This window comes from Macaca mulatta, chromosome 1 (assembly GCF_049350105.2).
Source record: "Macaca mulatta isolate MMU2019108-1 chromosome 1, T2T-MMU8v2.0, whole genome shotgun sequence".
In the NCBI taxonomy this organism is placed as follows: Eukaryota; Metazoa; Chordata; class Mammalia; order Primates; family Cercopithecidae; genus Macaca; species Macaca mulatta.
Window position 1 is genome coordinate 178104175 of NC_133406.1, and position 12418 is coordinate 178116592.

The 12418-nt window shown below is 37.4% G+C and overlaps 1 protein-coding gene across 13 annotated transcripts in view; it reads left to right on the forward strand.

Moving 5' to 3' along the window:
* Positions 1-12418, forward strand: part of DOCK7 (dedicator of cytokinesis 7) — a 227342-nt gene that overhangs the window by 144596 nt on the left and 70328 nt on the right. For all 13 annotated transcript variants that reach the window (XR_013401315.1, XR_013401316.1, XM_015141107.3 and 10 more), the window contains 2 exons: positions 6371-6540; positions 7519-7673. Coding sequence is in view for 11 of the 13 variants with exons in the window: in XM_015141107.3 (XP_014996593.3) it covers positions 6371-6540; positions 7519-7673 (325 nt within the window). In the remaining 2 variants the exon portion in view is untranslated. The remainder of the gene's footprint in view (positions 1-6370; positions 6541-7518; positions 7674-12418) is intronic.

Genomic DNA, 12418 nt, shown 5'->3' on the forward strand with positions numbered 1-12418 from the left:
AAAATTGGTGGCATATCATGATTCATTTAGTATCATTCTTTTTCTTAATAGTATATAAAATAAATTGTGCATATTAGTAGATAGATTTGTTGATATAAAGTAAGTGCTTTTCATTTGAGGAAAATGGTCTTTGATTCCTTGTCAGGAAAATTTATCCTTTTTTGTTTGTTTGAGACAGATTCTTGCTCTTGCAACATCTCAGGTATGCTAATTGTGTGAATATACATATATTTAAAGTCACTTTTGTGAAGAAGAATTTTATACAATGGAAAAAATAGTACTTATTGAATAATAGCTGTATGATAGGCTCAGTTCTGAGTACTTTATAAGTATTAAGTCATTTAATCCTCAGAATAACTCTAAGAAGGCAAGTTCTGTTATTATACCCATTTTGCAGATTAGAAAAACAGAAACACAGAAAGGTCACTGAGTAAAAAGTGGCAGAGCCAGGCTTTGAACCAAGGCTTTATTCTAGAGCCCAAGTTCTCTTTCTTTTTTTTTTTTTTTGAGACGGAGTCTCCCGGGCTAATGTGCAGTGGTGGGATCTCGGCTCACTGCAACCTTTGCCTCCTGGGTTCAAGCGATTCTCCTGCCTCAGCTTCCTGAAGCTGGGACTACAGGCACATGTCACCACACCCAGCTAATTTTTTTGTTTTTGTAGTAACGATGGGGTTTCACCATGTTGTCCAGGCTGGTCTCAAACTGCTGACTTCAAGTGATCCACCACCTCAGCCTCCCAAGGTGTTGGGATTACAGGTGTGAGCCACTGTGCCTGGCCAAAAATTTATAATTTGCCATCATACTATGTAGCATTTTATTTCAAAAATTGCCCTATAAACAAATGTCTTTAGGTTTTAAAAACTTCCAAAGTTGTGTACATTTTTAAAGGATGTTTGGAAATTGATGTAATTAGAAAAATATGTTGTCTGATGAGGTGATTTTTGTTTGTTTGTTTGGTTTTTTTGAGAATAGGTCTCACTCTGTCACCCTCATCCAGGCTGGACAATAGTGGCTTGATTTCAGCCAGCTGTAACCTCTACCTCCCAGGCTCAAGCAATTCTTCTGCCTCAGCCTCCCAACATGCTGGTATTATAGGCGTGAGCCACTGCACTGGCCTGATGATTTGAATTTATAGAAATAGCTTGATGTAGCCAGGCGCAGTGGCTCACACCTTAATCCCAGCACTTTGGGATGCCAAGGCAGTCAGATCACTTGAGTCCAGGAGTTCGAGACCAGCCTGGCTGACATGGCAAAACCCCATCTCTACTAAAAATAACAAAAATCAGCCGCACACGGTGGCTTGTGCCTGTAATCCCAGCTGCTTGGGAGGCTGAAGCATGAGAATTGCTTGAATCCAGGAGGCAAAGGTTGCAGTGAGCCAAGATCACACTGCTGCACTCCATCCTGGGTGATAGAGCAAGACTTCTTCTCAAAAAAAAAAAAAAGCTTGATGTGTTGTTGTGGTCCAGCATCCTTTGTGTGGTATGTCCATCTTAATACTATGACCATAACTCATTTGGGTAATAATGACTTAAAAGTGTTTTTTCTCATAGTAGGAATAATACAAGTTTATAATGCAGTTTAGCCTCATACAAGAACTCCAGAGAACAAAAAGATACTTTAAATAGGTTTTTACAAGGGTTCTCTATTTATTGAATGACTAAGAGAGGAGGTATGTCAAGTTCTTAGCAGTATGTCAGGGGCATAGTCAATACTGAATAAATTGTGAAAGGCCAGATCTGCAAGAGAAAGACGTGTGTTTTTATAATGGCAACTTCCTAAGTTTGGAACCTATTTTAAAGAAATAGTTTTTCACCCTGTGTTCTAAACAGAGCTGGAGGGTCCTGAAGAGGTGCTAATGGGTTTCCGTGTAGATTGGGGTGGGCAGTGTGTGCAGACTTTGGAGTACAGAGAGGGCAAACTAAATGGGTGAAACTCTGGGCCTTCCACCCCTGCTTGGCGCCACTTTTGTATTTTGCCATTTGACAAATGACTATGATGTCATTAAAAAAAATAATAAAAGAATCTGTTGTTTGGGGAAAAACACTCTAAAAACAACTTATCTAAACATACTAGCTTTTAAAAATAACTGGTATAGCTCACTCATTTGAATCTATATTTTCAGTATGTTTACTTGGTATATGAAGGTGTTTTTGGTTACAATAAATAGAAAATTCTTCCTCCAGCTGGCTTTATTAAAGGAAGGAAATTTACTATTTCAAAATTGGAAGAAAGATAGGATTTTTATTATTTATTATTTGTTATTTTTGGTTTTAAGGAGCAGAAAGTTTAATAGGCAAGAAAGAGGAAAGAAAGAAGAAAACAGCTCCCTGGTATAAAGCTGGAGGGGGCTCCGAACAGATCAACCCCCGGAAAAATAGGTTTTTATCACAGTAATATCATCAGTTCAGTGATACCATCATGATTCCAGTTCTTTACATTTCTTACCTCTGCTGGAAGTGTCAGCTTTATCCTAAGGCTGGAGCGTCTCATGACTGCAAGATAGTCTTGCATATAGTTGCCATATATAGGTTCTTAAGGCCCTGTATATCTGGCTCTTGTCTTCTCCTGCCACTCTCTTCCTCCTCACATACCAAGATCTGGCCATGCTGGCCTACTTTCTGTTTCTCTAATGCGCCAAGCTCATTCCCACCTTCAGGCCTTTGCACGTGGATTTTTCTCCTCTTGAAGCAATGTTGAACAGCCCTCAGATGTTCACATAATCATTTCTTGCTTGTGGTTCTTCAGGTATCTGTTCGAACAGCATCTTCTCAGTGAGATTTTCATTGACCACCCAACCTAAATTACAGCCATGTTGACCAGGCACGGAGGCTCATGCCTGTAATCCCAGCACTTTGTGAGGATGAGGCAGGAGGATTGCTTAAGCCCAGGAGCTCAAGACCAGCCTGGGCAACATAGTGAGACCCTGTCTGTACCAATAATTTTTTTTTAATTAGCCAGACGTGGTGGTGCATGCCTATATAGTCCCAGCTACTCAGGAGGCTGAGGAGGGAGGATCACTTAAGTCCAAGAGGTCAAGGCAGCAATAATCACACCACTGTATTCCAGCCTGGGTGACAGAGTGAGACCTTGTCTCAAGAAAATTAAATAAATAAATAAATAAATAGGCCAGGCGTGGTGGCTCATACCTATAATCCCAGCCTATAATCCATACCTATAATCCCATACCTATAATCCCACATTGGGAGGTTGAGGTGGGTGGATCACCTGAGGTCAGGAGTTTGAGACCAGCCTGGCCAAAATGGTAAAACCCCATCTCTACTAAAAATACAAAAATTACCTGGGCGTGGTGGTGCATCCCTCTAATCCCAGCTACTTGGGAGGCTGAGGCATGAGAATCACTTGAACCTGGGAGGCGGAGGTTACGGTGAGCCAACATCATGCCACAGCCTCGGCAACAGAGCAAGACTTTGTCTCATAAATAAGTAACAGCCGTGTTGCCCTTGTCACAGTCATTCTTAACCATATAACCCTGTTTTAGTTTCTACAATGCACTTATCTGAAATTTGCTTGTTTATTATCTGTCCTCTCACAGTAGAATGTGAGCATGTGCCAGCATAAGAACAGGCACCTTGTCTTTCTTGTTCAGTGCTGTATTCCCAGTGTCTTAGTATTGTGTCTGGAACAAAGTGGGCACTTGGTAATGTATGTTAATTTGATGAATGAATGATTAACTGTAAGAAACTCACATCTCACCTTTAAATTTTACTGTCTTGGGAGGTATATAGATTATATGCAGCATTGTCTTAGAAAGATCCTTGAGAGGAATGTTTGTCTTTCAATCCACATGCTGCTATATAATCAAGAATAATTCCTTAAGTGGCAATAATATGTTCTATAATTAACCAAAGATTTGCTCTTTAGAAACTTTCATTATAATTAGAAAGTTAAGGCCGGGTGCGGTGGCTCAAGCCTGTAATCCCAGCACTTTGGGAGGCCGAGGCAGGCGGATCACGACGTCAGGAGATCGAGACCATCCTGGCTAACACGGTGAAACCCCGTCTCTACTAAAAATACAAAAAACTAGCCGGGCGAGGTGGCGGGCGCCTGTAGTCCCAGCTACTTGGGAGGCTGGGGCAGGAGAATGGCGTAAACCCGGGAGGCAGAGCTTGCAGTGAGCTGAGATCCGGCCACTGCACTCCAGCCTGGGCGACAGAGCGAGACTCTGTCTCAAAAAAAAAAAATAATAATAATAATAATAATTAGAAAGTTAAGACTGCAAAACAGTACACTATGATTAAATGTTGGTTTTGTAGTACATGGTTCTTTAGAAGATGAAAGGATTTATATTCCTTTATTGTAGCATTTATAAAGAATTGAAAAATCCTTTGAAGTATTGAAGAATTATTATTTTTATGTCTGTGTTTTTCTCTTGCTAAAGTGAGCTCCTTAAAAATGGGAAATGTCTTATCTTCAACATCTAGAATACGATATTACAGATCTTGTATTAATATATATTTAATAACTGAATGGGATTAAGCAGTGTAAACATATGAAAAGGCTTTATGAAGATGAGTGGATAGAGTTTAGGTAGATTGAAGTATGAGTATGGTAGCTGCTGACAGATAAGGAACACCTTTGGCAATCATTAGTGCTTATATAGGAAGTCAAAGAGGAGAACGTGAAAAGCAACTGGCCAGGATCTAAGCCTTGGGAATAATGATGAGGAGTCTGGGGAAGGTGGGAACTACTGGAGAAAATCCTGAGAAGAGATTATGTAAGATGACAAAGTGTCAAGTGGAGCTGGATAATGAGATCTGAGATAGGTTCACTAGATGTGGTTCTTGACAATGTTTAAACATATACTTTCCGCCCACTGGCCCTCCCTATACCCACTAGTCAATAAAAGGGAAACATGGGCCATGGGGCTTGGCAGGAGGCCACCCAGTGGGAGAAGGAGGAGCCAGGGGAGGTGTCTTATTTGACCTTCTTTTGGGAACGCAGCATGTTTTGTGGCTGTACTTCTTGTGGCAGTTACGGCACAGGGGTGCAGGTGAGCATAACCCTTGAGGCAGATCATCTTGTCACAGTTGTGTTTCTGAGTGAGCTGGTGCAGGCAAGGCCCACTGGTGCCACCTCGCAGGCAAAGCACCACGTGCAGGCAGACTCTTTCTGGATGTTGTAGTCTGAGCGTGTGGCCATCTCTTAGCTGTTTGCTTTCATGTGTTTTAAAGCCTCTATAAAGGTATACTTTATGAATAAAGAGCTGGAAGAAAGAATAAAGAATCTCCATTTAGATTTCACATACAGCTTTGTAAAATGGCAGATACAATCAAGGGCTTTGGAGGAAGACTACCTGTTTTCTAGTCTCAACTTTTTAAAGTGATGATGTATTTTCAAGATAGGAAAGACACATTTGAAGAAAGAAGGGAAGAGCGTAATGAAGGGAGACATTGAAGCTATTGAAAAAAGGTGGGGTTCATTGAACATATGGAGAAATTATTTTCTGTGAGAAGGTACATTTTTTCTGAGACAAAAAGGAAAGATGATTTGTGAGCTATAAAGATGGAATTGTGTTAAAAGACCTGGCCAGAGCAAATTCAGAATGGCTTTTCTTTCCTAAGTTGGAAGTAAGGTCTTCAGTTGTGATTGATAATAAGAGGCTTAAGGAGAGAGAGTAAGATCTGAAACTGCTGGTGGATGCAACATTAAGGGCCAGTTGAAGTTGGAGTAGATAAATTTTAAATTAGAATGGTTTGCATAGTTAAAGTGCCATCAGCTTAAGGAGAGACAAAAATGTTTAAGTGAAAGTGGCCCTTGTTAGTGTATTAGCCCATTTGAAACTGAGGGGGATTGGGAGTCTAAAAAAGTTGTAAGGGCCCAAATGAGGTATATTAGTAAAGAAGTGCAGTTTAAATAGAGATGTCAAAGGCAACCCCAGCCTGTGGGCTACATAATCCATTAGGTAGGGGATTTTTCTTTCAGAAAAAGGGAGTAATTTATTTTTGGTAAATGTGAAAAGATCTGATTTGATGTAATAACATTTACAGCATTTTAAAATTTACCTTGTTTAGCTTCAAAATGTAACTGTAAGTAGTCTTAGTTTCTTTACATTCAAATATACTAATAAGGAGTTAATATAAAAATATTCAGATTTAATTCTAAGTGAATTTGTATAGCATTTCCTTTTCTTCAATTCTTATTTTACACATTTTTTACATTTTTATACATTTAATTTATTTTAAAATGAGAAATGTTTTGTAGGAATGGAATGCATGCAAATATATGACAAAGGTAAGAAATTGAACAAAATTTTTTCAATACCATGACTTACTGTTTGTTTTAAAGATGTTAGCTAATCTCTGTGGCCTTACTGCTTTTTCTTCTTTGTCGTCTTCTTTTTAAATAGACTGTTTGGATTGCATAAGAAAGTCATCAATATGGTACACAATTTACTCTCCAGTCATGACTCAGACCCACGGTACTCTGACCCCCAGATAAAGGCTCGAGTGGCCATGTTGTATCTACCTCTGATTGGTATTATCATGGAAACTGTACCTCAGCTGTATGATTTTACAGGTACCTGGTATAATTAAGACATTTTAAAGGCAAAGCTCAATGTTTAAAAGTGTTAGAAAATATCTCAAGGATGAAGATCTTATTTTAGGAAAGTAAGAATTGTGCACTGATAAAAGTAAACTATAAATATTTAAGTATATTGCCAAAAAAAAACCTTTGACCATGTGAGAGAATTCCATATAAGATTGCTTTAAATAGTTCTTATGATGAATTTTAAAACAATGATTTTATAGCAATTCTGTACCTACATTTTAGGAAATGTTTGTGTAAACATGCACTGTACATCTGAAAAAATACAAGAAAACTTGACAGATGTTTACCACCGTCAGTTTTGACTTTATTCATATATATAAAATTGAAATGAATATTCACTTGAATATCAGGAATTATGTTTATTGCTAACACCAGGTTAATAAGTTGAGTGGTATTACTTCTTCAAAACTAGAACCTACAAAGTTTTATTGCTCTTGCTTTACATATTTAGAATTTACTTAAACATAGAATTTAGTTTGCAACAATATTTTCGTTAGGGCAAATGAGGGAATTTAAACTAGCAATTAGCCCGAAAGCTTCCAGTTTAGTAAAACAGAAACGTTTCCTGAGTATCTAATATGTATTAAGAACTTCGACAGGTGCTGGTGTTACAAAGATAACCAACTGTTTACCTTTAAGAGACTGATAGTTGAGCAGTCTTTCTATTATTTTGATCACTAACATGAATTTCCTTACCTGAAGGCAGAAATGTTTATATTCTTATATCTTCTTTGGCTAGCAAGTTAATGTTCTCTATAAACTATAAATTATTACCATAGCAATGAGTTACTGTTAAAGATATTTAAAATATTATCTAAAAGAAGTAAATCTAATAACGATTACATGTTAACAGGTTATTCTTTTAAAGAATAGTGGAGAATAGGAAAAGGAATTAGTTCAACTAAAGAGTTTTATTTATTTATTTTTTGGACTATTTTTCTTTAGAAACTCACAATCAACGAGGAAGACCAATTTGTATAGCCACTGATGATTATGAAAGTGAGAGCGGAAGTATGATAAGCCAGACCGTTGCCATGGCAATCGCAGGGACATCGGTCCCTCAACTAACAAGGCCTGGCAGTTTCCTCCTCACGTCAACGGTAAAAACAATCCTCCTACAGAATTTTTTTTGCTAGAAAGACAAATATTTGGATATGCCCTTAAGTATATGAGATTATTGTTATCAACTGATGCAAAAGTACTCAGTTTTATTTATGAAAACATTAAAGTTCCCAGAATATTAACTGTTTTCTACCAAACAGTTTTAAAAATGATTACCTCAGGCTTTATAGGAGAAAGCCCTGTATTCTGTCATTCAGAATTTGGAAAATTGCCCCATTATAGATAGTTTGTTTCTTTATTTTTTAAACCCATTTTATTCTTTATCAGCCCTAAGAAAGATTCTCAGTCATTTGAGGATTTTTTTTAATCTGTGAGGATTTATACTTTTTTATGTTTGGAAAACACTTGGTATTTGCTATGCCCCTGAATTTTCCCCCTCTTAAAGGCAGAAGGATTGGGGCAGGAAGGAACCAAATTGCCAATAGAGCAATATCAAGTTCTAGAAGTTTTAAATGATTTTTTTCCAGAAAAATGCAGTAATATTTAAGGAAACTGCCCTACTTGACAAATTTATAGCTTTATTAAGGTATTATTTACACATCAAAAAAATTCACCTATTGTAAGTGTATGCCTTAATGGTTTTTAGTATAGTTACGGAGTTGTACAGGTATCACCAGAAGCTAATTTTAGAACTTTTACAACACCCTGGAAAGATTCCTTATACCTGTTAGCAGTCACTCCTACCCAAGCACTAGAGAGTGACTAACCTACTTCTATCTGTATAGAGTTTCCTATTCTGGACATTTTATATAAATGGAATTATTTACTGTATGATCTTTTGTGTTTGGATTCTTTCACTAAGCATAAGTTTTTGAGATTCATCCGTGCTGTGTATGTATCAATACTTCTTTCCTTTTTTATTGCCAAATTGTATTGATACACTAAAGTTTGTTTATCCATTTGTCAGTTGATGAACAGCTGGATCATTTCCACTTTGGGGCTGTTAGGAATAATGCTGCCATGAACATTTATGTACAAGTCTTTGTGTCCACATACGTTTTCACCTCTCTTAGGTAGATACCTAAGAGTAGATTTGCTGGATGATATGGTACCTCTATGTTTAACATTTTTAGAGACTTCTAAACTCTTTTTTTTTTAAATGTGGCTATACTATTTTTCATTCTCATCAGCAATTAATAAGAATTTCTGTTCTCCAAATCCTCATCCACACTTGTTATTATCTGTCTTTTTGATTAGGACACCTTTAGTGATTGTAAATTGGAACTTCGCTAGTTTTGATTTGCATTTCCCTAACAACCTACACATGTTGAACATCTTTTTGTGTGCTTATTGGCACATTGTTTTGTGTACCTCCTTTGCAGAAAAGTCTATTCAAATCTTTTGTCATTGGCCAGGAGCAGTGGCCCACACCTGTAATCCCAGAAATTTAGAAGGCTCAGGTGGGAGGATTGCTTGAGCTCAGGAGTTTGAGACCAGCCTAGGGGACATGACAAAACTCTGTTTCTATCCAAAACCACAAAAAATAGCCAGGCATGGTGGCGTGTGCCTACTGTAGTCCCAGCTACCTGGGAGGCTAAGGTGGGAGGATCATTTGAGCCTGGGAGGTGGAGGATGCAGTGAGCCAAGATTGCACCATTGCTCTCCAGCCTGCACAACAAAGCAAGACCCTGTCTCAAAAGAAAAAAAAAAGTTTGCTATTTTAAGATAGTGTTATTCATCTTCTTGTTATTGAACTGAAAGAGTTCTTTATATATTCTGGATTTGTAAAATAATCAGCTATCTGATTTACAAATACTTTCTCCCTTCCTATGGATTATCTTTTTACTTTCTTGATGGTGTCATATAAAGTGTGAAAGTTTTTAATGAATTCCAGTGTATCAAATTTTTTTTTATTAATTGCACTTTTGGTGACCTACCTATAAAATAATACAATAAAGTACATGTACAAAATGTAATAATAAAATAAACAGCAACGTATCCACTGCTCATTTTAAGAAAGCAGACATCACAGCCTGGTAACCTTCAAAGCTACCAATGGCCTTCCTCAATTTGATCTCTCCCTCGCCTGAGAATGACCATTGTTCTTAATTTTGTAAACCTTTTTTTTTTTTTTAACTTTTGTGAAGTATACTACATATGACAAAGTACATAAAACATAAATGAATGAGGTTTTAAAACATTAGAAAATAAACAGCTTTGTAATTACCACTCAGGACAAAAACAAGAACGTTGGCTGCCTTCCAGAAGTTCTTAGCATGCCCTTTCTCAACCACAGCAACCCACCAAACTACTCACTGTCCTGATTAATGATATAATTGCATAATTTTGTTTAGAGTTTTACCATCTAGGTCAGGTGTGGTGGCTCACTCCTGTAATCCCAGCACTTTGGGAGGCCGAGGTGGGCAGATCACTTGAAGTCAAGAGTTCAAGACCAGCCTAGCTAACATGGTAAAACCGATCTCTACTAAAAAATACAAAAATATTAGCCAGACATGCTGGCAGGCGCCTGTAATCCCACCTACTCAGGAGGCTGAGGCAGGAGAATCGCTTGAACCTGGGAAGTGGAGTTTACAGTAAGTCGAGGTCATGCCACTGTACTCCAACCTGGGCAACAAAGCAAGACTCTGTCTCAAAAAAATGGATAGAGAGAGAGAGAGAGTTTTACCATCGAAGTTTGCATTCTAAGATACTATAGTGTGTATATATAGAGAGAGAGTTTGTTTGGTTTTGGTTTTATTTTTTGGGACGGAGCCTTGCACGTAGCCTAGGTAGGCTGGAGTGCAGTGGCATGATCTTGGCTCACTGCAACCTCTGCCTCCTAGATTCAAGCGATTCTCTTGTCTCGACCTCCCAAGTAGGTGGGATTACAGGTGACCACCACCACACCTAGCTAATTTTTGTATTTTTAGTAGAGACGGGGTTTCACCATGTTGGCCAGTCTGGTCTCAAACTCCTGATCTCAGGTGATCCACCTGCCTCGGCCTCCCAAAGTGCTGGGATTATAGGCGTGAGCCACCATGCCCAGCCAAAATACTGTAGTTTAGTTTTATATTATGTTTTTAGTATTCATTAATGTTACGAAATGTAGCTGTAATTCACTGATTTTCATTTCAGTATGATATTCCATTGTCTAACTATAAATCAGTTTATTTGCCCATTCTATTGATAGATGTATGAATGGTTTCTGATCCTTGGTTATTTGCAAACAGCAATTTTGCAGACTTCTTAAAATATATATCCTGCATGCATATATATACTTTTATTTAGGGTATTTTCTAGAAATGGAATTTGTTGGGTCATAGACTGTGGGTATCTTAATCTATAGCAGGTAATAGCCAACTATTTTCCAGAGGGCTTACCTTAATTTATACTTAACACCTACAGTATGAGAGTTCTCATTCCTTTGCATGTTCATCAATACTTAGAGAATTGTCAGATTTTTAAATATTTGCCAATCTGGTCATTTATAGTTGAATCTCATTTTAGCTTTTATTTCCCCAGAGACTTATGTGGTGTGCACTTTTCCATATGTATGATTGACCATTTGGATTCTCTCTTTTGAAGTGTCTAGAGTGCTTGTATTTGGTTGTTTGCTTTTGTTTAATGATTTTTAGGACTTTGTATGTTCTAGATCAAGTCCGTTGTCAGTTATAAGTGATTCAAATATTTCTTCTCTGTAGCTTGCTGTTTTACACATTTAATGGTGCATTTGGTGGTAAGAATGCCTACTTTTATTTTATTTTATTTTATTTTATTATTTATTTATTTTTTTATTTTTTTGGGAGACGGAGTCTTGCTCTGTCACCCAGGTTGGAGTGCAGTGGCGTGATCTCAGCTCACTGCAACCTCCGCCTCCTTGGTTTGAGCGATTTTCCTGCCTCCCCCTCCTGAGTAGCTGGGACTACAGGCGTCCGCCACCATGCCTGGCTAATTTTTTTGTGTTTTTAGTAGAGACAGGGTTTCAGCATTTTAGCCAGGATGGTCTCGATCTCCTGACCTCGCGATCCACCCATCTCGGCCTCCTAAAGTGCTGGGATTATAGGCTGAGCCACCCGCCCGGCCTAGAATGCCTAATTTTAAAATACTTAAATGTATCAGTCTTGCAGCTAATATTTTCTGTATCTTCTTTAAGGAATTTTCTTCTATTTCAGAATTTTGAAGGTATTCTGTGTTACATTCTAAATTTTCTTTTGTTCTTCCTTTTACATTGAATCTTAAAATCTACCTGAAATAGATTTTTTAATATACAGTATAATTTGGGAGTCCAGATTCATTTGTTTATTTATTTATACTGCATATTATACCAGATTATTTCAGCACCATTTATTAAAAGAATATTTTCCCTACGTCTCTGTAGTACTGCCTCTATATGGTCTACTATGTAGAGAAAGTAATACATTTTAAAATTTTTTCTTGGCTACGTTTTGGCCCTCTGTATATCTACATAAATTTGAAAATCAGCTCGTAAAGTTCCACTAAAATAAATAAACAAAAACCAATGAACCTGTTGGAATTTTAGTTAAGATTGTATTGAATTATAATTACACTATTGAATCTTCTAATTTTTGAACAGAAATCCCCCCATCATTTAGGCGGCCTTTAGTGTCTTTTAGTACATAAACTTTTTTAGTTTCTACCAAGGAAGACTAGCATATCTTTTGTAGATTTATTATTCATGCTTGATATTTTTTAATGTTCTTATAAATGTCTTTTTCAAAAATTCTGTTTTCTAACTGTTGATTGCTTTGTATGGAAATGGAAT